This window comes from Lutjanus erythropterus, chromosome 19, assembly GCF_056507025.1.
Source record: "Lutjanus erythropterus isolate fLutEry1 chromosome 19, fLutEry1.hap2, whole genome shotgun sequence".
Taxonomy (NCBI): Eukaryota; Metazoa; Chordata; class Actinopteri; order Lutjaniformes; family Lutjanidae; genus Lutjanus; species Lutjanus erythropterus.
The window spans coordinates 1228980-1256877 of record NC_139335.1 but is presented as its reverse complement, the minus strand read 5'-3'; the positions used below and the strand labels follow the sequence as shown (position 1 = coordinate 1256877).

Below are 27898 nucleotides of genomic sequence, written 5' to 3'. Positions count from 1 at the left end.
ACATGGACACAACCGACACAGAGCGGCTCTGAGACACAGAGTGAGACATTAACCTGCATTGAAAACACCGACACACACACTGGATGTTGTTGTGGCCGCTGCTGAAACGCATTCTGCGCATGATGACGCGTAAAAGTGTGCGCTCGAGCTGCGCACCGCGCGGCGCGCAGCGGTAGCGGCGGCAGCGGGGGGAGAGAGAGCCAAGAAGCAAAAGTCGGTGTTTGAAGAGGAGGAGGAACAAATAAGCATGCCTAATCCGTGAAAGTGCACATTCTGCACCTCTTCGCCGTGCATCGGTCACTTCTGGGGCGCAGAGGCCAACTGAGGGGTGAGTCCGCGGCCGAAACGGCGCAAAAAGCGGGTTTTGATCAAAGGGGGCCGCGGTGTGTTTGTCGAGATCTTTGTGTAGCTGCGGGCTAGCCCGGGTCTGCTGGGCTAGCTGGGATGCTAACCTCCGCGAGTTCGTCTCCGCTCGTGACGGACTGCACGTGAACACACACCTGGACGTGTTAGTGGCTCGTACGTGGCGGTGTTTGTGTTGTTTGTTGTTTTTGTTTACGGTTCTGTTGTTCTCAACTTCTTTCTGTCATCGCGGGGGGTTGTTGCTAATGTTAGCCAGGCTAATGCTAACGCTAGCGCGGCCGTGTATCGGTAACTTGTAGAAGGGAACCCCAGACCCGTGAAAAATCTCGCGAGAGTTCATTTGAAATCAAATATTAACCAGGTGTTTTTATCCCCAAACTTTTTTTTATTAATCACATTTCTACAAAAAGTGTACATTGCATCTGACGGATACCGAATAATTATCATTTTTACACTTTACAGGAATCACAGAACAGCGTTATTTAACATATCAAAAAGAAAACAATAATCAATTAACAAATTAATAAATAAAATTAGAATACGTAAAAAAAACGAATTGCAGGAGAAAAACAATTATACAATTTATTTATTATTTACAGATTATTTTGAAAGCAGTGTTATTACACAAAATCAAAAGATAAAAAAACGGGATAAAAATTCTAACTGTATGAGGGAAATGTAAATTTAAATATTAATTGTAACAACTTGTCTATTATTAGTGTTATTGAATGTAAAAAGGAAAATAAACAAAAAAACAAATACAATAATATATTGAAAATCAAACTGTATGAGGGAAATATAAACTTGAATATTAATTATATATTTAGTTTTTTATTATATAAGGTATAGTATTTACAAAAGTTTTATGGAACATAATAAGAAATAAAATGGAAACAAAAATAAAATAATTGAAAAACACCATACGAGGGAAATGTTAACTTAAATATTAATTATTCAAGTTATGTATTTATTTATTCTTTTCCATATACTTGAGGTGTCATAATAGCTATGCCTTTTCGTTGTTGTTTCTGTAACAGAGTCAAAGATAATTTTGTCCCTAAATCTCCCCAGATTATAACAGTCACATTATGAAACTGTTAATACTCAGTGAAGAAACGCGGACAAATCTCGTGAGATTTCCTCAAACCGAGGGTTCCCTTCTAGACGCGCCCCGTGTATCTTCCTGCCTTTCACCTCATATCCAGAAAATGTGATTTTTATTGACGCTTAAATTCGTTATTGTTACTGTGACTGTTGTTGTTACCAACATGAACGTATCCTCGGCCTGCAGCGTTAGCCTGCATGCTAGCGGGTTAGCAGGTTGTGTTTGTGGGGCTGAAAAAGAGGCGACACTAGCCCGTTAGCATGGTTAGCATGGGGAAAATGGCTCTGTGCAGCTGAAAGCCATTTTCCGATGGATGTGGGGTCTCAGTGAAGGTGGGCTGATGGCTGATGTCTGGAGGTGCAGTCCTGCTCTGCGGGCGGCATCATGTCGGACTCTCACGGCTAACACCGGCCCGTTTTCCTCGGTGTAGGGGGGGATCTCCTGCAGGAGAGGCCGGGCTCGGGTGTCACTCCCCCGGTTAAATCGGGGGAGTCGGCCGCAGCAAATGTCGGCCGTGCCTCTTCTCCGCTTTTGTCCCGATAGATTGATGCCGAGGCTGAACCCGAGCGAGAGGAGACGGGCCAAGGTCAGGGAGCCCCGCTGCGGCGGAGCCGGCTCAGTGTGTCTGTGCGCGGGTCTCATCACTGTTAATGTGCTGATGTGGAGTTTAATGCAGAGAATAAACGGTTTTCTGCTTCTGCTGCTGCTCTCCATCAAAACAACACGGAGGATCCCTCCTCACACGCTCGCGCGCTCACCTGCACCCTCTGATTTATCAATAAAGTTGAGTTTTAATCAGTCAGCAGCTCAGGCCGGTTTGTTTACATGATCTGAAGCTCCAGGAGGAAAAAAAAAGTTGAAGGAAAAAACAGAGAGCGTTTTGATTGGCTGCTGCTGAGAGGCCTGATCCAAATCTGTTTGTGAATGAAATGCTTCATTTGTTAAATCTGTGCTGGATTATTGAGGATCGTTTTTAGGGCTCTTTGTAAACTTAAATACATTACTAACAGGGCTGAATTACTGAATGATCATTTAGGCATCACAATTTTCATGTTTACTGAAAAAAAACCCAAAACTCTTAAAATCATGATGATGTGATATTTATTGATGTCTGAACCAAACAACCATGTTTACTTTCATCTGGAGAATAACATTTGTCAGCTCATCTCCATAGAACCCTTAGTATAATGCTTTTTTCTTACATTTAAAAAAAAAATGCTATTTAGTTCTTGTTCTGCAATTTGGATATTGCTCTTGGTCATATTGTGATTAATTGTTAAGTACTTGTATTAAAAACATACTTGATTCTCATTTGATATCACAACAACAGAAAAATTAATTAACAAACTGCACACAGTTCTGGACCAGAAAAAGTTTCTGAACTCAGTTCAGTTCAGTTTTTCTTGTCCTGCCTGACGTTTGACAGAGATCTGAAATGAACACGTCGAACTTTTCTTTATAGCTTTGGTACTTTAAGTTAGAGCTGCAACTAACAATTACTTTCACTGTCAATCAATCTGTCAGTTATTTTCTCCTTTAATCAAATATTTGGTCCATAAAATGTCAGAAAATTGTGGAAATTGTCCAAGATGACGTCTTCAAATGTCTTGTTTTGTCCACAACTCAAAGATATTCAGTTTACTGTCAGAGAGGAATAAAGAAACCAGAAAATATTCACATTTAAGAAACTGAAATCAGAGAATTTAAACCTTTTTTCTCAGAAAATACTCAAACTAATAAAACAATTATCAGAATATTTGGCGCTAAATTTAATGATTGATTAATTTAATCTTTTAGAAAAGCTGGTGAGAAATCAGGCATTTTAGGCTGCAGCAATTAAAAAAAAGCTCTGGAGGGACTGAATAGTGAAAATGTTTCTCAAAGTCCAGTGTGATGCCTTTAATGCCTCATTTTGTCAGTCTAAAACCAAAGATACTCAGTTAAATACGAGAGTGAATGCAGAAAAGCAGGATATCTCCATATTTGAGAGGCTTAAAACAGCATTTTCTGTCATTTTTGAATGACAGTTACTTATATACTTATTATATATTACTTTTCAATTTTTATCAAGTAACAAAACCTTCATTTTGAGGTACAAATTCAAGATGCAGTTGTATAAACGTTTATTGTAACTGATAAATTCAGAAGTTTTTTACATAATTGGTAACTAGCTTGTTGGCTAACAAAGTACAACATGTAAATCAGATGGATGGAATCAGGCTAACAGTTTCCCTCTGCTTCCAGTCTTTGTGCTAAGCTAGGCTAAACATGTCCTGGACTGATGTCTGCACTGGGTACACAGATATAACTGATATCAGGGGAGTTCTTGAGGAGGTTCCAGTCATCTTTGAGAAAGTTTTAGGGGTCTTTGAGAAAGTTCCTCACTGAGGAGCGTTTTAGTGTCTTTTAGGAGGTTCCAGGAGGCCTTGAGGGTTTTGTAGCGGTTCTTGGGGAGGTTTTCAGAATTTCTTGGGTTATTTTCCAGGATTAGTCAAGAAGGTTTCAGGAGTACTTGAAGAAGTTGTTGAGGTTTTATAGGAGGTTGCAGGAGTCTCTGAAGTTCTAGGGCTCCTTGAAGTTCAAGGCTTCATTGACAAGTTTCCAGGAGTCCTTGTGAAGGAATATTCAACTTGCTTTAGCTGGGGGCCACTTTTGCAAAATGACAGGAAGCCAGGGGCCAGTTAATAAACAAACATTAATAAAAATGTTATTAAATCAGATAAAATGCATAAACATTAAAATGCTCAGAACTCATCTTTGTGCTGAAAAACGTCAATCGGTGTTTCCTAAAGTCCAGGATGACGTCTTTTTGTCCATAACTCAAAGATCTTCAGTTTACTGTAAGAGAGGAGTAAAGAAACCAGAAAATATTCACATTTCAGATGCTGAAATCAGAGGATTTAGACTTTTTTTTTTACTTTAAAAAAATCACTAAAGTCAATATATTGAAATATTAATCTTGTCACAATCTTGTCAGTTGACAAATGAGTACAAACATCTGATTTATTTGTTTTGGAGGAAATGTGTAAAAATGTCAACAGTAGTTTATCATAGGAAAGTAAGAATTCAGAACCATTATGTTGGGAGAGCGGGAACAAGAGCAAAATAATTTCAGTCTTACAAATCGTGACCCGGCAAGATGTCTGGTCTTTGCAAAATCTTAGTCTGTGACCTCTGACAGATTGTCTTTAGGTGTGAGACGGTGTCAGACTGAAGTCTTTTCACAATCTTATAGTGTTTGGTAGGCATTAAAAAAACAACAAAAATGACCATTCCTGGTGAGCTGACCTGTCCTAGTTGTTTTTTTTTTAAATCTGCATTTATTTTGTTGCTATTTCTGTTGTCGATGGTGCAACGGAACAACAAAGCTGTTCTGTGATTGGCTGTTAGTGTTAGCGAGGGTTGTGACAAGCTGTTTATGAGCTGGGGTGTGTTCGTTATGGTGGTTTGCATTTAACGCACATTTTATTGAACTGCTTTCTTATTGCTATTGATGACGAGTCTATCACTGATAGATATCTTTATCATTTTAGTGTCTTGGTTTGCTGTAATGCAGATTTTTGTACATACAGCATGTTTATCGCTCTTCTGCTGGGTCTTTTTGTGGTGTTTTTCTGCTGTCGTCTGGTCCTGGTCTGTCATGCAAAAGAGAGACTCTGACTTAAATAAAGGAAAAAAAATCTGAAGTGTTGCTTCAGGCTCAGCAGAGAGTCGGAGGAGAAGTCTCTGCAGATCAAACTCAAACTGTCTGCAGGACTCCACACCTGCACGCTTCACCTGCAAACTGTCACCATCAACATTACTATTATTACTATGATCATTATTACTATTATTGATTTATTGTGCATTTTATTTAATGAATCTCAGGCTCCGTTTGATTCAGTTTGTCTGATTGTACCTGCTCTGATTTTTCCTCTCTGCCGTCCTACCTGTCAGACCACGGCTCGTCAGTGTGTGTGTGTGTGTGTGTGTGTGTGTGTGTTTTCCTCCACCTTCCCCTCCACCATTTTCCTCTCCCGCCAATCAAATCCTCCTCCACACCTTTATTTTCCATTGTCCCCCTCCCCCCCCCCTTTTTTTTAACCCCCCTTCTTCATCCGTCACTCTGAACCTGAACCGCTGCCACCCCTCCCCCACCTCTTCTCCCCCACCTCGTCTTCCCCACCTCTTCTCCCCCACCTCGTCTTCACCACCTCTTCTCCCCCACCTTCTCCTCCATCTGTGCCTCCACCTCTTTGGTTTGTTTTTATCCACCTTTAACTTCACACTTTCATTCTTTTGTTCTTTATATCTTTATTCTTTTCCCCTTTTTAAACTTAACTGGCTTTATGTGGTTGATTATTAAATTAATTAGCAAATATTTTGATAATGGATTAATTGGATTGAGTACTTTTTTAAGAAGAAAAGTCTTTTTTTCCAGTTTCTTAAATGTGAATATTTTCTGGTTTCTTTCCTCTCTGACAGTAAACTGAATATCTTTGAGTTGTGGACAAAACAAGACATTTGAGGACGTCATCATGGACTCTGATCAACACTTTCTGACATTTTATAGACCAAACAACTGATTGAAAAAGTAATCAGTTCTGATTATAAGCTCTGCCTGAGACTCTTTAACCCCTTAAAACCCAAAAATAGCAACATCTTTTAAATTCTGTTCCAGCTTCATAAAGGTGAATATTTTCTGGTTTTCCTTTTAAATACTTAAATAATTATTAATGCTGCCATTAAGCATGAAGTTGGCCATCAAGCCTTTCCTGTAACGATTATCTTCAATATCAATTCATCTGTCAGTCATTTTCTCTATCAATTGATTAGTTGTTTGGTCTATAAATGTCTGGAAACAGTGAACAATATTGATCAGTTTGTCCACAACTCAAAGATATTCAGTTTACTGTCAGAGAGGAGTAAAGAAACCAGAAAATATTCACATTTAAGAAACTGAAATCAGAGAATTTAATTAAATTTTCTTAAAAAAAAAAATACAAAAATGACTTACACCAATTAATTTATTATCAGAATTGTTGGTGATTAATTTAATAATCATTAAGCCAATTAATCTTTGCAGCTCTCATTTTAATTTTTATCTGAATTTGTATATTTGTTGATACTATAGAGATGTTTTTTCTGTTGTAGTAGTATTAATTGTGAGGTGTAAAGTTTTGTAGTCAGTTGATGTCAGTGGTTTGTGTTTTCATCGTCTGAGAATCTTTAAATTCATCAACTAGAGACCTTGACATGTGTAATGGCGTCCTCCGACCACTGGGGGCGCTGTAGGGTTGTGGCTTCTGATATCCACAGGCCTCGTTTGCATACTTTCCCATGATGCATTGCCAAGAGTTTAATTTTGCTTTTTTTGTGTTCCAAGATGCAGATGTTACTTGTCGTTAGTGTTTGTTCAGAACATGGAGGCTTGTGTCGGTCATGTTGTGAATTTTGTGGTTTATGAATTTTAAATTTGTCACCATGACTGAGGTGGTTGGTTTATTTCACTCCTCCAGATGAAGTTTGATGAGATGAGTTGGGATCAGAAATCAGAAGTTCCTCATGTCAGGTTAGAGCTGCTGCAAAGGTCTGGTGATGATGATCTTCATGCATCGTGGTAGTTAATAATAATGTCACGTAGAAACATAATATGGTTGTAATTGGATCAGATCAACTCATGTGATTTTTTTTATTATTATAATTGTGCATTTTTTGACCCACCTGTTGGTGCCTGTCCAAAGTTCATGTCCTTCATCATTCTTGACTTGTGAAATGTGCAGACAGATTTTAAAATCTGCAGCTGGGTGTTTTTATGTTGATTCCTCTGTCACCATCTTTTTCTTATCTTTTTGTTTCATCTTGGAATAAAATTTAAATCCTGTTGACACTTTCATTCCTCAGATTGGGATTTTGTCAATTTTCAAATTGCAGGAGGTGCAATATTTGTTAAAGGCAAAATGTGTACCATGTTCTCCAGCGCTTTGTCTCAAAAACATCCAGGGAAGAAACCCTGAAATGTCTGATATTTTATCAACCCAACAGCTTTTCACTGGAGAAACACATTGAAATTTAATGTAGAAGGAAAAAAAAGCCATGAAACATCTACAAAGTGTGTGAACAAAGAAAACCGACTGCAGGAGAGGACGGACAAAAGCTCTGTCTTGTTTTCATTGGACTTTTACTTTGAAATTCAGAACTTTTCTGTAAACCTGACGAGTGAAAGAAGGAGCAGAGCTGTGTGAGTGTATTGATTATGGCGTATTTATCAGGTGATTTTCTCACCTCAAACACTTCAGGTTTCAGTTGTGAGTCTGTCTTGAAAAGTCCTTGAATGTGACTTCAGAGTGTTTGGCAAGGTGTAACGTGTGTGTGTGTGTGTGTGTGTGTGTGTGTGTGTGTGTGTGTGTGTGTGTGTGTGTGTGTCCATGGAGCAGATTAACGTGACCTCCTGCTGTTCTCTGGTACAGATCTCAGATTATCTTGTTAAAACTGTCACAGACTTGGACTCACATTAATCACCTGCTCCTTAAACAGCTATTGATCTGATTACTGATCTCTCTCTCTCTCTCTCTCTCTCTCTCTCTCTCTCTCTCTCTCTGTGTGTGTTGGCTCTTACTTTGCTCAATTTGAACCATTTTTTAAGTTTTTGTTGCTACTTTTTCTTCTTGACAGTAACTTTACTTCCACATTAAAGCTGCACAGACCCCACTGCTGTATGTGCTTTATTAATTATGTGTAATAATAATAATCATATAATCATCATAGATCAACCATTGTTTTCCTTTAATTTGTTTTCTTTTGACCTCACTAAAACACATTTTGTATATAAATATTGATCTACTCTAATTGACACAAACTGGATGTGTGCTGGAGTCACACTGATCGATCGATCGATTGGGCGATATTATCGGCCGATATCAGTCTGTAAACTGTATCAGTGTTGTCTGATATGTGCTCACATCAAAATTTCCTTTTAAAGATGATAAGGCAGATTGTTTTTCTATTTTTTTAGTTTAATATGCAGTGATACAAATAGTGTATATATTTTTTCTTAAAAAATAGGCTCAAATCAATAAATCAATTATGAAAATGGATGGTAGTTAATTTAATAATTAATTGTCTTTAACCTGAATTATGTATTCAAACAAAAAAATGCAGTAGTAACCCTTTAATAAAATAAAATAATTAACCACGTAGTGTCACTGTAGATATTGTCGCTGTCTGGTACGGTTTGTTGTTTTAGAGAAAACAGATTTCTGTCATGATGTATGTATCTCAGGTATGTGGAGGTCATGAATGATGACACACCTGAATAAAAGCCTCCTGTAGAGGGTGGGCAGGTGCGGCGTCCTCTGTCAGAGCATCACGTGACGCCAGGAACAAACAGTCGTGTGTCAATATTTAGACCGCCAGCAGCATTCAGACACTCACAGGATGTTGTCTTGGACTTTGATCAACATTTTCTAACACTTTATGGACCAAACCAGTACTCAGTTGATCAAGAAAAGATCAATCAACAATGGAAATAATCATTTGGATGCAGAAAATATGCATCAGACCTACGTTATCATAAATCAAGATTATCCGTAGAGTTTAAAATGTGATTCTCATCTGTCATCAGTTTCTGTGGATTTCTACTTCCTGTAATTTTTCCTGTACTAATGTAAATAACTGTACGTTGGATGGAAAGTGGTGCTGGTGTGAGATCAGGCTGCTGTTGGTGCTGACCGCTGATGGAGGTGGGGGAGGGGGAGGGGGAGGGTTCATCCTCTTTACACTATCAACAAAGGTGTGTCCTGCCTGCTGCTCGGTGCAGAGAGAGAAGCTTTGGCCCACTGGATTTATCATTTAATATTATATTATAATGTTACATCCAGTGTTTCCTCTAGGATTTTTTTCAGCAGCGTTCCGTTTCTCTTCTTAGAGAAATATTTCAATAAACTCATCTGAAAAATGCAGTCAGTTGTTACATAATGGCGTGTAGATATTAACGTTAGCCTAATACTATCAATTAGTTTACTCACGTTAGCGACACTGAGTTGGCACCGGGCCAAATTAACTTAAACTACCGATAAGTTACGTAACGTTAGCTGGTCATCAACATATTGTGAACGTCTGTTTAACTTGTAAAATCTATGTCGAGTTATCTAAAGCTAATAATTTACGTCTACCTCTTCTCCGGCCGGTAATTCGCTGCTTTATTGTTTATTTGTAATTCGGGAATTCGCTCCTCTGACTCTGCCCCGTCGCCTAGGTGCTTGACGTGCTTGACGACCGCGCCCCCCAAACAACGCTAGCATCATGCAAATGAGCAGCGCAAGTATATTTCCATACTGAGCAAGATAGTTATCTGCAGTTTACCTTAGTGCTCGCAAGTAACCGACAGGAGTCTGTTTTGAAGGTGAAGAGATGCGGCGGTGGTGTATTTGCGTCAACAATAAAAAAAAAAAAAGAATTTGAAGGAGTGGCGGCTAGGATTTAGGAGTGGCGGGCCGCCACTCCTAAATGAATGTAGAGGAAACGCTGCTACATATACTAACTATTGGTTCTTTCACTAAATATTAACACCCGGGTTGCAGATCTTCTGCACTGTGATGTGATATTTTCGATCAAATGAGATGTCTGATGCTGGAAGACTGAAGTAAAATGAGACGTTTTGAGATTTAACTAACATGCAGGTAGCCATATCAAATGGCTAACTGATCGAAAGAGAATTTATCTGCAGCTATTTTGATAATCAATTGATTGTGCAAGTAATTTGATATTTATTTAGGTCTGAATCACTATAATGCTGTTTTCTCACATTTTTCCGGTTTTTTACAAAATTGCAGTGTGGTTCTGATTCTGCGTTTTGGATATTTCACTTTGCCATATTTAGATTTTATTGCAATTGTGATTAATTGTGCAGCTCAACCTAAAGTGCAACTGTACTTTTACAAACATGATTTTATTTAATTAAATAAAATGATGATGAAACAGGGTGTCGAGATGCTCTTAAAGTAACTCTCCTTTCTTTTTTTTCTTCTTCTCTCCACAGTGATACCTCATTGGCTGGTGTGACCCCCACAGGCCCGCCACCTCCCAGGGTGGGCCCTGATCGGCTGGACCCACACTGACCCCTCTTGGGGAGAAAATGGCCACTGCTGCCGCCCCCCAGCTGAAGAGCTAAGCCCAGCTGTTACCTCCCTGACATCACTGTTCATTGCTTTGTTGTGAACCGTGATTCCCGCCAACCGATTTGCTTTAGAGTACTATGGCAATGCATGATATGAGTCGTGCCAAGGGTTTCCCCTGTAAAGAGTGTGATATGGTTTGCCCGAGTACTCCAAGTCTTCTAGAACATATGAAAGCACATTATCAGCAAGAAGAGACAGGACGTTTTGAGTGTGAACAGTGTGGACGAATTTACAAGCACGCTGCCAGCCTAGCCAATCATAAGAAATCTCACGAAGTGGGTTCATTCCAGTGTCCCGTTTGTACCCGTACCCTCCCAAACGCAGTAGCTCTGAAGAACCACCTACGTATCCATACATTGTCCCCCAGTAGTGCGCACACAGAAGAAGAGAGCGAAGAAGTACCTGAAGAAGCCGGCCACGACGAGAGGGACTACGGCCTCGCCCAAGACCTCTCGGACGGGTTCGGGCGCTCCCATTTGAACAATAGTGGTATGGGCCATAGTGTCCTACAGAGCCACGAGACAGACGACCACGGGAAAAAAGGCTCCCCTGAATCCGACGACGCCTGGGACAGACCGTTCAAGTGTGATCAGTGTGACAGAACCTACCGGCACCACGGTAGCCTGGTGAACCACAAAAAGTGTCACCAGCAAGGGACTTTTAAGTGTTCTGTGTGTTTTAAACAGTTTAGCAACCTGGCTGCCCTAAACAGCCACGAGAGAACTCACTCGAAGTTCAAGACGCCCGGGGCCTCCATGGTGAGCAGCAGCAGCAGCAGCAGCAGCGGCACCCAGTCGTCCCAGAGCGACGACACAGCCTCCTGTTTCTGCCACCTGTGCCAGGTAGCGCTGCCAAATAAGGCAGACTTTCAGGAGCACATCCTGCTGCACAACACGGCCTCGCCCTCCCTCGGACTGCCGCGCAGTTTCCCGGGCATCATGCCTCACAACCTTAGTGCGGTTCGATCCCCGGCTTACACCCCCGCCCTGGGGGATCCTCTGCCCCTGCCGCCCCTGCCCAGTGAGAAGAGAGGTCCCTACGACCCCATCATGGGCCCTCCCGTCAACAATCCCATCTACACATGTGCATACTGTGGCGCAGGACATCCAGATCTGGAGACCTTGAAAGTCCACTATCTGACTCATGACCCCCACCCGGCCTCCCACGGCCAGGACAGCTCCATCCTCAACTCAGACACACTAAGCTCTGGATCACAGGGCTCCGTGTCATCTCCATCCGGAGGTCGGGTGCCCCAGGCCAATTCTCCAGATGATGGAGAGCGGCGTTTCAAGTGTGGCGAGTGTGGCAAAAGCTACCGGCATGCAGGAAGCCTGGTCAACCACAAACGCTGCCATCAGACGGGCCACTACCAGTGCACCATCTGCTGTAAGCAGTACCCTCACCTAGCAGCGCTACACAGCCACCTACGGAGCCACAAGGGGCGTCCCTCCAACCAGCCCATTAGTAACGACAGCAATGACTGGCTGTCTCCAGAACCGTTGACTCTGGACTCCCAGCAGAGCTACGTCCAAGAAGGCAGCGGCGCCACCACTCCGATCTCACTGCCAGGAAATCTGGGTGATGCTGCTCATTTTGTACCTGACGGTGGCCACAGCAGTGGTTTGGACTCTCTAGAGTTTCATGATCGCTTCGATGGCAGCTCCCTGTCCCAGAGCAACTCTGCTCACCGTCAGGCTGACAGACACGTGTGCGCGGACTGCGGTGAGATGTATGGAGATGTGTCTGGCATTAAGTCACACTTGTGTCCCCGCCGTGGCCAGCAGCAACAGCCGCAGGCCAACATGTCCAATGGTTTTATGGGGAACATGAACTACCACGGCTCCAGTGGAACCTCACTGCCTGCTGGGAGCTCCAGCAACCTGAAGGAAGGCAGCAGCCAGCGGCAGTACTCCCAGAGCGGAGGGAAGAGGATGGGGAGCAATGACAAAGACGACGACGATGATGGAGAAGTGTATCAATGTTCGGTGTGCGGCAACCACTACGCCAGCCTCAGAGCCCTCAGAAGCCACCTGCGTAGCCATGCCAATAACCCAACAGGGCCGGGACCTTCCAACCTGGAGCAGGACTGGAGGATGATCTGCTCCACCTGCGGTCAGAGCTTCTCCAGGAAGCAGGACCTCCTGAATCACCAGTTAGTCCACGGCCCCCAGAGGCCGGACGGACAGCCACAGGGTATTGGAGGCACCTCAGCTAATGGCAACGACAAGATGGATGGACGCAACCACATTTGTGTTGACTGTGGCATGTTTTTTGCTGATCGCCATCACCTGATTACCCACCTGTGCCCCGGTAAGAATCGGGCCGGCTCAATGAACAAGCAGGGCCTCAATGGAGCCAAAGGGATGTCTGGAGGAGATGGCGTCGGCGGTGGGGTCGCCGGAGGAAGCCGTGATGTTGGTGGTGATGGACGTAGGCCCATGGTTGACCAAAGTGACAAGCCCCACAAGTGTGACCAGTGTGGACGAGGATACAGACACCCCTGCTCACTCCTTAACCACAAGAAGTCCCACAAGACCGGCGTCTTCCGCTGCTTGGTGTGTCAGAAACGCTACTACAATCTACTGGCTCTCAAGAACCACCAAAGGACCCACTTTGATCTGAAGAGGTGCGTCCCTGATTTTGTCCATTTTCTTATTTTATTTGGACAGATGTTGTCATGAGTTAAAAGATGTTTCATTTTGCACACATATAAGAAAATTGTTACTAATGGTAGATATAAAGTTAGGAATAATCAGTCGATTCTGAAAGAAATCACCACAACATTTCTGCAAATTTTAAAAATCACCGTAGCTTCTTGCAAATTCCACCAATCATAGTAGTCCCCCGTGCAAATGTCATACATCTCAATGAACCAACTCAGTTGAACACAAGGTTTTTCATTAATATTGTGCAATTTGTATTAATCATTTTTTTTTATAATTCTATACTGTTTTGACTGTGTTTGAATTCCAAAAAATAGCTGCTTTGTAGAAAGGTGCACTTCTTTATTTACAAATACAGCAGATTTAGTTAAAAGTCATCCCAAGCCTTTTCAGTAAGATTAGTCAGAACAGAGTGGGGTTGCCTTTTGGTTTTTAAGCATCAATACCAATTTGCAGTCAAAATTGCAATTTTCTCTTGTTCCTGCAATTTCATTGCAAAAAGTGTCTAAACACTGCAATGTGCATAACATTTTTTTTCAAAAAGCTGCTGTGAAGTCAGGCATCTTAGGCCACAACAATCAAAAGAACAGCTTAAGTTAAAGAGTTAAAAATGTCTTAATATGGCATTAGTGCAAAAAGGTGGTGCTCATGTTGCCCTTGTTCTGCAAATGGAAGTGAATAAGTAATGTAATCTTATTACACACTTTTCATCTGTTTGGATTGAACTTAATATTTCATTACCATCGAGGTTCCAAATTTCCAGTTGTTGAGATTTTTCAGCTCGATGTGGAGGCCGATGGTTTAGAAGATTGGATATTATTTTTATAGGATGTTTGCCAGTGATTAATTCTGTTGTAAACTGGTTGAACTTTAGTTGCTCATTATAGTGTTGCACCAGGACTGCCAGTGTTATCAGGATGACTCCTGCTCCATAATGCGTAAGATAACAGCTTGTATAGATGGCTGTGTTTGATCCCACCGCTGCCCTGATATTGATTGAAGTTTATTCATTTGATTTCTTTCTGTTGTGTTTTCTCCATTTCTGTCCATGTCTGCTGCAGGCACAAGTGTGAAGAATGTGGCAAAGCCTTCAAGATTCAAAAACAGCTGATCAACCACCTCCGTCTCCATGAGGAGCACCGGGCCAAAGGCCTTGTTCGGACCGGCCCCAACGGTTCCCGCTTCCAGCAACCTGGTCCATCTCAGATGCAGCCAATGAGAGGAGAGTCATCAAAGGGGCAGGTGATGGGTGTGAAATACAGTCATCAAGGGTTCAAAAAGCCCTACTCCTCAGCTGGAACGTCCAGACCCCAGAAGTTTGACCCAGCTGAAAGCGGACGACGGCCTTTTTCCTGTGAAGAATGTGGAAAGACTTACCGACACGCAGGCAGCCTGGCCAATCACAAGAACCTTCACAAAATTGGAGAGTACCACTGCAATGTTTGCAACTCTACGTACCCTAACAGGCTGGCAATGAAAAACCACCTGCGGCTCCACTTCGCCCAGAAGAAGCACAACTGTCAAGAGTGCGGGAAGGGCTTCCGCACCCAGAGGCAGCTCGCGACCCACACTACAGCCGGCCTGTGCAAAGGCCCGCAGGGCCCCGGGGCCCAAATGGATTTTGAATGCGACGGTTGCTGCGAAGGCTTTGCCACGGCCGACGAGCTCGCAGCCCACGACTGCCCAGCCCAGCACCTGCCTTCGTCCTCATCCACCAACAGCTCCACTAACACCATCAGCATGGACAGAAGCTCTGTGGACATGGACTCTGACGAGAGACCCTACGCCTGTGACCTGTGCAGCTGCGCCTACAAACACGCCAGCTCTCTGCTGAACCACAAGCACACCCACAAGACGGGCAACTTCCGGTGCAACTTCTGCGACAAGCCCTACACCAACTACATGGCGCTCCGCAACCACATGCGCATCCACACGCAGCGGAAGAAGCACATCTGCCACACGTGTGGGAAAGCCTTCCGGCTGGCCAGGTTCCTCCGCAACCACCAGAAGGTCCACGAGGAGGGCGCCACCCCCTTCGGCTGCCCCACCTGTGGGAAGAGTTTCCAGGGGAGGTCCGGTCTGGCCCGGCACCGCTGCGGGGACAACCAGGTAGGCATGGAAGTCAGGAGGAAGGCCACTGCACCCACGGGAGAGGGCGAAGAGTGTCGGTACACGTGAGTTCTCGTCAGTTGTTTGTGATTCTTCGAAGTTGAAAAAAAATTAGTGAAGATAAATTTAGGTCTCTACATGTCTATTACAGGTATATGATCTCCAATCCGGCTTCCTTGGGACCATACGCGTGCCGGAATTCGGATTTTTCTGAAGTTTGGACAAATTGAATTAGTGGAGAGACCAGATAAGTCAACCCTGTTTGCTTTCAGTTAGCATATATCACACACCTGAGTTTTTTAGGATTCCTGCAATCAAACATTTCATGTTTAGATGTTTTGTTTTCATGCTTTGTTCTCTCAGCAAACTTTGACACAGATTTTATTTACGTAGTATTGTGTGTGTAGCATTTTAGCAAAATTTTAAGCATTGATGTTGTGTGTTCCTTGCTCTTGTTCTGATTTTTATTGTAGTCTTTGACTTTGTTAATGTTTGTTTTCTTCAGGTAGTATCATGACACTGGCCAGTTATTAGACTAGAAAATGCAGTCATGTGATTGGCTCTTGCATTCTGATGTCTTGGCAAACTGAAATCTCAGGGAAGATTAGGAAGTATTTGGAGCTAGCTGCACTGCACATGTCCAGAGGTTATTATTCTCTTTACTACAGCACAGCAAGGTTGAGGGTCTTTGGGCATGTCTGATGGATTTTTCATCACTACATTCAGAATCACTCAAAAGAAGGCTGTGACAGCAGGTCTTTGAAACCGTTTCCAGATGTGAAAGAAGCTGTTTGAAGCTTGTGTCCATTTGTGCAGTGCAGGGAGCGGCAGATACCTCCCAGTCCCCTACATGAATCCCAGTTGTTTGTCCCATGTCCCTCCCTCCCCCACCCAGCCGTCCTCTCCCCTGTGACCTGTGTAGAAATCCTAATTTTACATGGTACACCACTTTGTAGTGTTTTTCTTTAAAAGCTTTAAGCCGGATTTCAGATCATATACCTGTATGTGCAACATCTTAGATGATGATTAGTTAAAATATTTCAATAATTGAATACAGAAAAAGTGGTAACCAGTAACTGAGACTAGAGTAGTGAAAACAAACCACCATCTTCCGTTACTAATCTCCCTTTTTCTGTCTTTCTGTCCCCGCCCCCGTACCCTCGCTCCTCCCCCTTGTTTGTTCTTGTTTGTCTCTGCACAGATGTGATCAGTGCGGCCGCTCCTACCGCCATGCCAGCTCCCTCCTTAACCACAAGAACACCCACACTGTCGGCATCTACCACTGCGCCGTGTGCCTCAAGACCTACTCCAACCTGCTCGCCCTGAAGAACCACCGCCGTATCCACTCTGAGACACGGCGCCACCGTTGCCACGACTGCGGCAAGGCCTTCCGCGTCTCCTCCCAGCTCTACAACCACCGCCGCGTCCACCAGAAGCAGCGGGAGCTGACCTGCCGGTCCTGCCAACGAGCCTTTCCCACACACGCCAGCTTCAGGCTCCACATGGAGATCACCCACGGCCAGGCGCCACAGCCCCGCCAGCCCAGACCCCAGCAGCCCCGACCGGGGGGCTCCCAGGAGCTGGGCTGGGGGTCGGGCCTGGACCTCACGCTGATGCAAGAGCAAGGACTCGACCCCGGCAGCATGACCAAAGCCCGCGGCCGGGGGGGCGGCGGCGGCGAGGTCGTCAAGTCCCACGTCTGCGACCAGTGCGGTCGCTCTTACCGCCACGCCAGCTCCCTGCTCAACCACAAGAACAGCCACAAGACCGGGACCTACTTCTGCAACTCCTGCCAGAAGGAGTTCCCCAACCTGATGTCCCTCAAGAACCACCGGCGGATCCACACCGAGCCCAAACGCTACCAGTGCCCTGACTGCGGAAAGTCGTTCCGGGTGTCCACGCAGCTCATCTGCCACCGCCGCATCCACACCAAGGAGAAGCCGTTCTCCTGCCAGCAGTGCGACAAGCGCTTCTCCTCCAAGTCCAACCTGCGGCACCACATGAAGGTGCACTGGAGCGGCTCCACGGCGCCCCCTCCCATGGCCATGGGTGCGCCCAACTTCCTGGGTATGCCCGGCGGCCCCTTCATATAAGCTAAGGGATGAGGGGAGGGGGGGCGGGGGAGGGGTGAGACACAGGGAGGGAGGGAGGGGGAGGGAGCCAGTCACATGCCAAGGTTTCTGGAGGTGCCAAAACGTAGCTCTTCCTCTGCTCACCCTCCTCTTCCTCATTTCCATGTGTGTCTGTAGTGTGTGTGCGAAGGACAGGGTGCTGAGACTGACATGGACGCTACACACACGCACACACACACACACACCTCAAGCTGAGGCTTCCTGCGCCGGTTGTAGACCTGTCCGACTGTCCCACACAGACTGACTGACAGGTGGACAGACAGACAGACAGACCGACATGGACTGTAGACAGACATGATGGACTTCACTACACCTGCCTTACCCCCCTCCCCTGCTGCATGTTGCCCCGTAAAGTCGAGGACAGACGGCTGCTGCCCCGCAGAGACTCAGCTGTGATGAGACTGTTAACGTCCAGCTTGTAGAGACTGACGAGTCCTCTGTAGAGACATGTTCTTTGGGTCGTGGCTGCTGTGAGGGTCCAGATGAAAGCGTGAGGAAGTCTGATGCTTGTTTTTGAGTCCATCTCAGTCCCGGCAGCTGATCGGTCCTGTGTTGCAGTCTGTGTTTCCTGCCCTCGTCCGTCTCAGTCCTGACCGATGTTTTAGGGAGTCTTGTGTCGATGAATCTTCTCTCGTGGCCTTCGTCACAAAGTTTTTAGACCACATTCTGACCGAGTCAGCCTACACAAAGTTTCAAACTGTTTTTATTTAACTGTGACCAACATGTAGACGCAGTGGACGTGCCGGTGGAGACAGAGAGGTTTGGTTTATTTTTTCCTTTTTTGTACCTGAGTGTTTTAATGGGAGGCAGCAATGACTTCTGGGAGCTTTTTAGGACTGAAGACGGGACACTTCAGTCTCTGAGGGTCTGGTTTAAATGTGTGCGTGTTTTGTGTGCGTGCGTGTGTGTGTGTGCGTGTGTGTGTGCGACTTACTGCACAAAGATGAGCTTTATATTCTTGTAGCTTCCCAAACCGACGGACTTCTGACGCCTCGTTCACTCGCACAGATTCAACAGGAGCAGTCAGGTCGCCGCCTCTCGTGAGCCTGAGGCATTAAAACTGTAATCAGCCATTAATCTGACGTCACCTCCTCACCAGGGTTGTCATGATTCTCCAAACCCACAATTCAGTATGACTTTTTCTTATTTTCAAAGTCACGTTTCGATTCGATTTTTCAATTTCAACATTTTATTTTGCACTGACAGTTCTGCTGTTCTGCGGTTTTACATCCTGATAACTGTCATTTATATTGATCAAATTATTCTTCTACTGTGATTTTCAAATCAAATTGATAAAACAATTTTTATTCAAGAAAACATCTTTATATGGCTGCCACTAATGATTATTTTAATTATCAATCTGTCAATCATTTTTATGATTAATCCGTTTGGTCCAGAAAACGTTGAAAATGTGTTTTTTTTTAACAATCTTGATTGAGAAATCGGCCCAACAGGTGGAGAATGAATTGTAATATTTAGTTAAAAAATCTAAATAGGCCTCCACTTTTAATAATTGAATCAAATCATGTTTTTATTTCCTCCATCAGTGAGGATGGTGCTTTGAGGCGTGTCTGAAGAAAAAAAAAAACAGTTAAAGGACGACACAGCGGAGCTCACCGGCCGTTATATCACACTTGATAACCTATAGAGAAGGAGAGTGTGAGAATATTGTCAGGACAAATCAGTCAGTCAGTCAGTCTTTCCAGGATTTTGCAGACTGTTTTAGGGGACTGTTACGGCCTAAAATCCCCAATTTCATGGCAGCTTTTCTCAAAAATTGCAATGCATGTTGCAATGTTTTTAGACATTTTTTGTATAAATCCTTTAAAAATCAAAGGTAACTTACTCCAGGTAGAATAAAACTGTTCCATAATTCACCAGACAGATTCAGGATACAAAGAGTATCCGATCAGTGACCGATCAGTCAGATTTGCAGAAAAGTACCAGCAATTGGAAAAAAAAAACTTGCAAGGTCGTGAATAGTTGTGATTGGATCTTCCTGGAGGGACTCGTCTGCGCTGAAAATGTTCAAATCAAATCCTGATCTTAAAATCAAAAGAGAATCGTGACGCCCTGATTCCTATGAAGTTAATCATTTCGAGTCTAGACGCCTGCCACTTTTGAATCTGTGCGCGTGATCACGTGATGAATCCGTTGTCCATGACGGCGTCGTGCCCCGATCTCTGTCTCGCAGGTTCACTGTACAACCAGCTGAATGTGGCTGCAGGTTGGAAAAAAAATTGGAGAAAGAAACTACGTGGGAAAGTAAAAACAGAGTTAAAGGTGTATATTGATCGGCCTGAGCCGACACGGTTCTGTTTTGTTTGATCCTGTATTGTAATCGTACTTCTGACTGTATTCTCTACAGTACCTCTTTTATAAGAAGGAAAAAAGACGACAGATCATTGTAGTAATGCATTTATTTATATTATCATTATTATTATTATTATTATTATTAACACTTGTAATGGACGGCGCTAGTCTTTAGGATGTGTGAGTTTAGAGCTGTGTTGATGTAAAACACCTCCCCCTACCCACAATGCCCCTGTTCTGTGGAGATGATGGACTCTACTGATGGACTCTGCTGAACATTTAAGGAACTGTAACCACACCACCATGATGGAACGTGTTTTTCTTGCCTTTTACCAAGTGATGTTGTGACGGTCTTTCTCAGTCGAGCCTTCCCATCATCCCTTGCTTCCATATTTATCTCTCCGCCGAGTTTGACTGACACCTCCCTCCCTTCCTCCCTCCCGCCACGCCCCCTCCCTCCTCCTCCTCCTCCTACTTCCTGTCTCACAAGAATCAAACTCACGTTGAAAAGGGACGACTCGGTGATTCTCCTCTTTATTTGGAGTGCATTCAGTCCTCATCATTTGAAAACCTTTTTTTTTATGTTACACTTTTATGGTAACCTCCTGTATTTATTGGTGTCATTTTGTTTTCCTTATATTTAATTGCGTTCTATGACTATTTGGAAGCCTCTGTGTGTGTTTGAAAAACCACCGTTTGTCAGCGTTTTCAGGAGCACTGGTGCTAGTTTTAAAAAAAAGAAAAAAGACAAAAAGTCAAAGCCGTGCAGTGACCGTCAAGTGCTGTAGGAGTCGATGTGATCTTGATCTAGAACACAGAAATAATAACTGTACATTCTCTATTTTTATTTTTGCATTTTCTTCCTCCACCATGTTTGATTTTTTGGTTTTCTGAGTGGACACTTTCCCGCCTGCATTTCGAGTAGTTTTTAGAGAGAAGAAGAAAACGATTGGTTTGGAACAACTATAACCCCCTTTTTTTGTTTTGAAGTCTAACTTTTGTTTCCATGCATATATATGTAATGCTTACTATACACTTTTATAAACTATGTTTTGATAATTCATTTCTTAACAGAAAAACTTGTCCATATACTATAACCCTTACTGCTGAGTACTGAAAATAAATAGCTGAAAACAAAACCCAGTGAGGTCAGTGTTTTCACTCCGTTCTCCTTCAACACTTTACTGTTAACTTCCTCTGAAATTTACACTCAGTGTTCAGTTTATGAGGAACATCTGGGAGGGTTGGGTACCATTCATGTTTGGCTCATTTTTTGCATTTGACCCTTTTACAGTTTGGCAGCCATGAACAAGCTGCACGCGCCGTTTGTCCATGGCAGAAGTTAACAAGACGCCATTGCTGCAGTGGCGTCTCCCTGCAGTACGAGCAAAAAATTAAGATGAGCCGTCATATGAAGTTTACAGTTTTCTACTTTTACTTACTTACTTTTTGTGTAATTTTACTTTTGACAAGAATGTCTAGGAAATCTGGAAGAACCACAAACAGTCGTCTCAAATTTAAACTTTGGAAAAAGTTTTAGTTTTTTGTTTTTTTTTAGAAAAACTTATCCATCTGTCACCGTCAGCAGGCAACAGCAGACATGGCGCCTAGAACGGAACCCTAGATCTGCAAGTTCTCGTGAGAATGAACGATTTGACCAAAACAATGAAAAATCTGACAAGAGTCTCAACACAACCAGTAGACGCCGAGAGTGACGGACACGGCACGCCGGCGCTGCAAGATGGTGGAACACATGAAGCATTTGCTGGATTCGTTTCTACAGTCTGACGTGCTCCCTGTCAGACATTAGAAAAAAAATGCAGGTTCGAGGTTCTTTTCAGACCTGCGAGCTCCGACCACTATTTAATGTGCAGTTTGTGGTGCTAACATTAGCTTTGACTGTTGTGCATTACGGCCACATTCCATTCTACACGAAGCTTGTGATTCCCCCAGCTGCACCTTGGAACGTTCCAGAAGCTCTTCGCTCCGCTTCAAATACATGCCGAGTCTAATTTTGACGGATGCTGTATCAACCTGCACAGAGCAGATCCACAGAAAAAGCAGAGAGAAGCCAGTCAGTTTTCAAAATAAAAGACCCCGTACACACTCGCAATCATAAAGAGAGCCAGAAAATTAACTAATCACGTTGGGTACTGATCCACGGTAGAAGCACAAAGAGGACGGAATCAAGTCTGAGCGATAAAACAAAAACGCTGCTGCTGGGGGCTGCAGACGTACGGAGGACGGATCAAAACTGGAGCGCAGACGAGTAAAATCAAACAGCAACGCCGTCGCAGCTCAGCCTTGCTTTCAGTTTTTCCTGGTGGCCACTTGCAGTATTGTTGCAAATACAGTGTGAATAATTTGTGTAAAGGGTTCGTTCTGATTCGCTGAGGTCACTAAATGACACAAACTAACAGATGGAGGCAGCGGCAGACCAACATCTCCTCTGTTCTGTGCTAAAATGACTGATTTTATCAAAGCAGTTTGGTTGGTTTGTAGAGTGATATTTGTCTGACGTCGGTCTGACAGCAAAGTAAAAGTGGTTAAAATATTTTAAATAATATTTTAATAATAAAGAACGTTTAATTGAATAAATAAAATAATAGTGGCTTGTAAAAATAATCTTGGAGAGTTTAAACTTGCATTATTTGCATGAGGATTCCTTAAAATCAGGGTTGCCAGGTCTGCATTTTTTCCTCGTACTTGGGCTACTTTTGAAGTGTTGCCACTGGATGAATTGTTGGGTGGACCTTTTCATCTGTATTTGAAATAAAATAATTTATTTCTGCCCAAATTCTACCAAACTGACTCCAGATCAGCATGTGCACACATGGACCTGGCTCATGTCACACAGACCTGGCAACCCTGCCTAAAATGTTGGAATGTACCTTTTAAAATTAAAACACCAGACACTCTGTGGTCCAACCAAGACGATTTTGACTAAAAACAGCTCAGATGTGATTTATTATTTAATTATTTATTTGTATTTGCTGTTAAATCTGATCTGTGCAAAGGTTCAATCGGAAAGAACTTTACTTTGTGTTTTGGTTCTTTTTTTTTTTTTAAGATAAAATCCAGTTTCCTCTTTGAGAAAATGGTTTTAAAAGAAGCTGAAGTGTTAAATGCATCTGTTAATTTATTAAAAGGTAATTTTGACCCTGAAACAACCTGGTTTTCTACAAACCCCAGTTCTAAAGAATGTGGGATGTTGCAAAAAACAAATGAAAACAGAATGCAATGATTTGCAGAAACTTGAATTCAACTGAATACAGTAAAAAAAACCCTGATATTTAAATGTCAAACTGATCACATTTGTTGTTTTTTGTAAACATTCACGTTCAGTGGTTCACAGCGTGGATGAGGTGAAGTTCACCACTCTGAAAAACTACAAACAGTCCAACAGCACTGCATTAAAAAACCTCATCATTGTATAAAGGACACTTCATGGACTCAGGAACACTTTGGAAAACCGTTGTCAGTAAACACAGTTTGTCTCTGCATCTACAAATGTAAGTTCAGACTCAAAGACAAAGACAGATATCAACAACATCCAGAGACACTGCAGACGTCTCTGGACCAGAGCTCATCTGAGATGGACGGACGCAAAGAGGAAAACGTCGTGTCCTCCGGGCTGAAGAGGAAAAGGACCATCCAGATTGTTCCCAGCACTGACTTCAACAGACAGCAGCTGTGATGGTATGGACGGATTCAGAGAGACACATGCTGCCATCACTGACGTCTTCTTCAGAGACGTCCCCGATTATTTCAGCAAGATGATGCTGAGACACGTTGTGGACGTGTTCCAACAGCGTGTCTTCATAGTAAAAGAGTTCAGGTCCTAGACTGACCTGGACCTGCAGTCCAGACGTGTCTCCCATTGAAAATGTGTGGTGCATTATGAAGCACAAAATAGGACAACAGAGACTGTGGACTGTTGATCAGCTGAAGACGAATATCAAGAAAGAATGAGACAGAATTGACCTTTAAAACTTCAACAGTTAGTGTCTCAGTTCACAAACACTGACTGAGTGTCAGAAGACAAGATGATGGATCACAGACAGAAACAGGATCCTGAAACAAAATGACTGCAGATTTACACAAAACTATAAAGTTTGTCAGTTGAACATGAAATATCTCGTCTTTGAGCTGGATTCAGTCGAATACAGGTCAGAAATTATTTGCAAATCATTGCATTCTGTTTTAATTTGCGTCGCCCAACTTTTTAGAAATGAGGGTTTCCTCTGAACAGCAGTGATGTTTCTAAACTGAAGCCTTCAGTTTCCTCCTGTGTCTTTTCTCATGATGAAGGTTTGAAGACTTTGTCAAACTGTTTCACAGCCAACATCAAACCATCGAGGACGTCGAGTGAATTTAAACTCAAAAAGTTTGAAGCCAAACTGCACTTTTTCTTTTATGTTCATATCCTGACCTGCAGTTTATTTACATTTCAGCAGCCAATCATCTTGCAGCCAATTGTTATTGTTGATTATAAACGATCCTCTGTAAATAAACAAAACTAAAAGGATGCGAATGTCTGATTCAAAAATGAAGCTGCTAGTTAGTATTTTATTTTATCTGTATGTTTTACATTGACTGTTGTTTCTGTGGATTATGTAAAGTCAGGCAAGTAATTTGTGTGTAATAACCCTTTATGGTAGATTTGTCAGACAGTAAACTGAATGAAAATCCTTTGGTCACGCAGCTCAGATCCAAGCAGCCGAGTCGACGGCCTCCCGGGGATTCATTGTGATTTTGGTTGTAAACTGAAACGCTCATTAATTAATCTGACTTCTTTGTTTTATTCTGAAAAGCCGTTTCACGGCTGCAGACGCTCGGCGCTGGTTTTTTTCTTTTCACTTTTAAAAACACATTAAATCAGCAGCAGCTCCTTAAAAACAAACAAACAAACAAAGAAGTCTGATGAAAACTACGGAAGCCCTGAGAGACAAAAGAGAAAAAGAATTCTGGTGTGAACTAAAATGTTTCTCTGCTGTTCACGACTGAAGAAGAGGAGGAGGAGGAAGGTTTTTATCACGGCCTCATTCAGGAAAAAACAAAAAAATTATTTTGCATTTCTAAAATAAAGTTTGAATTTCAAGATTAAAGTAAATTTTTTTAGTTTTAGTGCCAAACTTAAGAAAAAATAAGTCAGAGGAAGATTTGTTTTTATTTTACATTTTGAGAATAAAGTTAAAATGGTTTTTACTTTAGGTTCAACATTTCAACTTCATTTTCATCATTCTGACTTAATGCTCAACATTTTGACTTTATTTACGTCACTGTTGATGTTTCAACTTTTATTTTTGATATTTAGACTTCAGGTTTTTGTATTTTAATGTTAAACTTGACATTTTGACTTTTAAGTCATTAAAATGCTGAGAACAACATTAATGTTGAGCATAAAAACAAAACATAAATAAAGTGTAAATATTTACCCTTTTCTTTTTGACATTTCTTACGTTCGATATTTCAACTTGATTTTGACATGATGCTCACAAACTGAAAGTTCAATCTCAACTTTGACTTTTGGTTCCTTTACTGACTTCATGCTTGAAATTTAAACTTTATTCTGAAAATGTAAAAAAAGAAATCCTTTCATCTTCCTTTATGCCTCTGTGAGGTCGATATGTGGAGTCTGCTGTCATTTCTTTTGAATGTAAATGTTTAATCTGAGGTTTAGCGTTAGACTAATATAATAATATCAGTGTTTAGACTTTACGGAGACATTAAAACTCACCTGGATGAAAACACTCGCCTCTCAGAGCCTCTGAAAACATCTGAAGACTTTTATTTACTAACCTGCAGCTGCATTCACTGAAGACGAGGATTATATTATTGATTAGATTATTGATTAGATTTCCTGTTCTGAGACGTGAATCTTGTTAAGTGGGAGATTTTTTTTTTTCATTTTTTTCTTTGTGTACAGATGTTGTTAGACGTTGTGGAGCGGCTCAGTGATGAACCGGTTTTATCTTGAAGTCGACTGACTCCAGAGGTTTGCAGGTGGATGTTGGTTAAAGGGGAACTTTGATTTGTAGACGACATGACGTATAAACAGCACGCCACTTTTAATGACATGTCACGTGTCACCATCACATATTTTAAGCTTTCCATGTGTCATTTAGTGCCGTTCAGTCCAGCACAATTTATGAGTTTTGGGCCTGGGAACAACAGTCAGGTGACCACCGTTGTCATGGCGATCTTCATCGTGGTTAACAGTGTGAAACAGTTGCAGCTTGGTTGGGTTTTGGCACCAAAAGTAGCTTTACAACAAGAATACAGTTAAGATTAAAGTTAGTTAAGTTGTATATGTGGTTTAAGTTGTACATAATGGACGTTAGGCTGCGTACGAGATTTAAAGTTATAAACGTGACGTAGTTTAAGTTACGCACGATAAGTTAAATAAGTTAACGTTGGCTTTTGGTTTCGTACAGGACAGGAACCTGTGTCTCCTGGGTAAAAGTCCTGTTTCCTGGGACTTTGTCTCTCTTTATATTCCGTCCCCTTGAGGACATTAATACATAAAACGACATGTTGTCTGCGTGTAAGTCAGGACAGACTAAACGGTGCGACGTGACACGTGGAAAGCATCAATGGCGTTCTGTAAACACGTGAAATGACTGAAGACGTTGGCGTGGTATTTATACGTCTGTCGATGAGACCTGGTCCCAGCAGTGAGGACGTCCTCTGAATCAGTTCCTGTGTGTCCATCTGAACTGAACCCTGGTGTCTGTCTCCTCTCAGATCTGAGTCCGGCGGATTCGACCAGCAGCTCCAGGAGCTTCGTCTGCGGTCAGTGCGGTCGCTCTTACCGCCACGCCAGCTCGCTGCTCAACCACAAGAACAGCCACAAGACCGGGACCTACTTCTGCAACTCCTGCCAGAAGGAGTTCCCCAACCTGATGTCCCTCAAGAACCACCGGCGGATCCACACCGAGCCCAAACGCTACCGCTGCCCTGACTGCGGCAAGTCGTTCCGGGTGTCCACGGCACTCGTCTGCCACCGCCGCATCCACACCAAGGAGAAGCCGTTCTCCTGCCAGCAGTGCGACAAGCGCTTCTCGTCCCGATCCAACCTGCGGCACCACATGAAGGTGCACTGGCGGGGTCCGCCACTGTCCAGAGGGAGGTCCTCGGCCTTCCTCGCCGTCTCCTCAAGACCGTTCAGCTAAACGTCACAACCCCTGCTCCTCCTGAGGTCCTCAAACAGTCGAGACAAACACGCCGTCTCCTGAGGACGCCTGCAGGGCGAGCGGAGCGGCTGGACACCTGACGGAGACGTTTCACCTGAAGACGTCACGTCAAATTATTTCTATCACTGAAATATTTGACTTGAAAACCATCAACCTGAAATCACCTGCTCAGAGTTCTTCTCTTTGAAATTTACAGAAGCACAAAATGTAACGTGAGAGGTGATATTTCACTCATGTCCCAGGATGCATTTCACTGACTAACAGCCAATCACAGAGCTTCACTCTGCTGTGCGCTCCTTTAACAGTGAGAAATGTTTAAATTGATTTGGTCGACGTGTTCTCTTCTCAAATTCAACATTTTGAATTTGACGCCTCAACAGCAACAGCAGCTGAGGCTCATGGGTATTGTAGTTTTAAGAGAGAAACAAAAACTTGATTGGTTAATGTCAAAGTTTTTATGTATCATTTTTTTTTTACGTTTTATTGTTTCATATTTACAAATTCTTAATATTGATTTTTTTTTGTTATTTTTGACCAGATCATGTGACTTTTCTTCCACTTTCCAGATTTAACAGATTATGACTAAGAGCTCAGATGCTTAAGTGTGATTCCTTTTTCTTTTTTCTTTTCTTTTCTTTTCTTCTTTTTAAATTTCGTTGACCAAATTTGAGCAACTAGATTTTTTGTGTAATTTGAATCTTCTGTTCTTTTTCACATCTGACACTACAGATTATAAGAAAAACAGTATTTTGGCTGAACTCTGGTGCATTTAAATCATCATTTTATTCATCCCTGATAAATAAACTAATCAATAAATATCAGTTATAAGCAGCATTTCTGAAGAAAAAAAAATCTCCCA

At 42.8% G+C, this 27898-nt stretch overlaps 1 protein-coding gene across 1 annotated transcript; it reads left to right on the top strand.

Annotated features, from left to right (window-relative positions):
* Positions 1-29: 29 nt before the first annotated feature.
* On the top strand, positions 30-27515 carry LOC146308953 (zinc finger protein 646). Its single transcript, XM_084743585.1, has 5 exons — positions 30-328; positions 10488-13252; positions 14351-15463; positions 16600-17465; positions 26591-27515. The coding sequence occupies exons 2-5, from the start codon at positions 10704-10706 to the stop codon at positions 27016-27018; spliced, it is 4956 nt and encodes a 1651-aa protein (XP_084599711.1). The 5' UTR covers positions 30-328; positions 10488-10703; the 3' UTR covers positions 27019-27515.
* The last annotated feature ends 383 nt before the right edge of the window (positions 27516-27898 follow it).

Bases quoted from the DNA above. Each gene is read 5' to 3' on its own strand.
- LOC146308953 (XM_084743585.1), top strand. From the start codon at position 10,704: ATGGCAATGCATGATATGAGTCGTGCCAAGGGTTTCCCCTGTAAAGAG. The intron at 15,464-16,599 runs GTGAGTTCTCGT...GTCTCTGCACAG, and splicing joins GGCGAAGAGTGTCGGTACAC to ATGTGATCAGTGCGGCCGCT. The intron at 17,466-26,590 runs GTATGCCCGGCG...GTCTCCTCTCAG, and splicing joins GGGTGCGCCCAACTTCCTGG to ATCTGAGTCCGGCGGATTCG.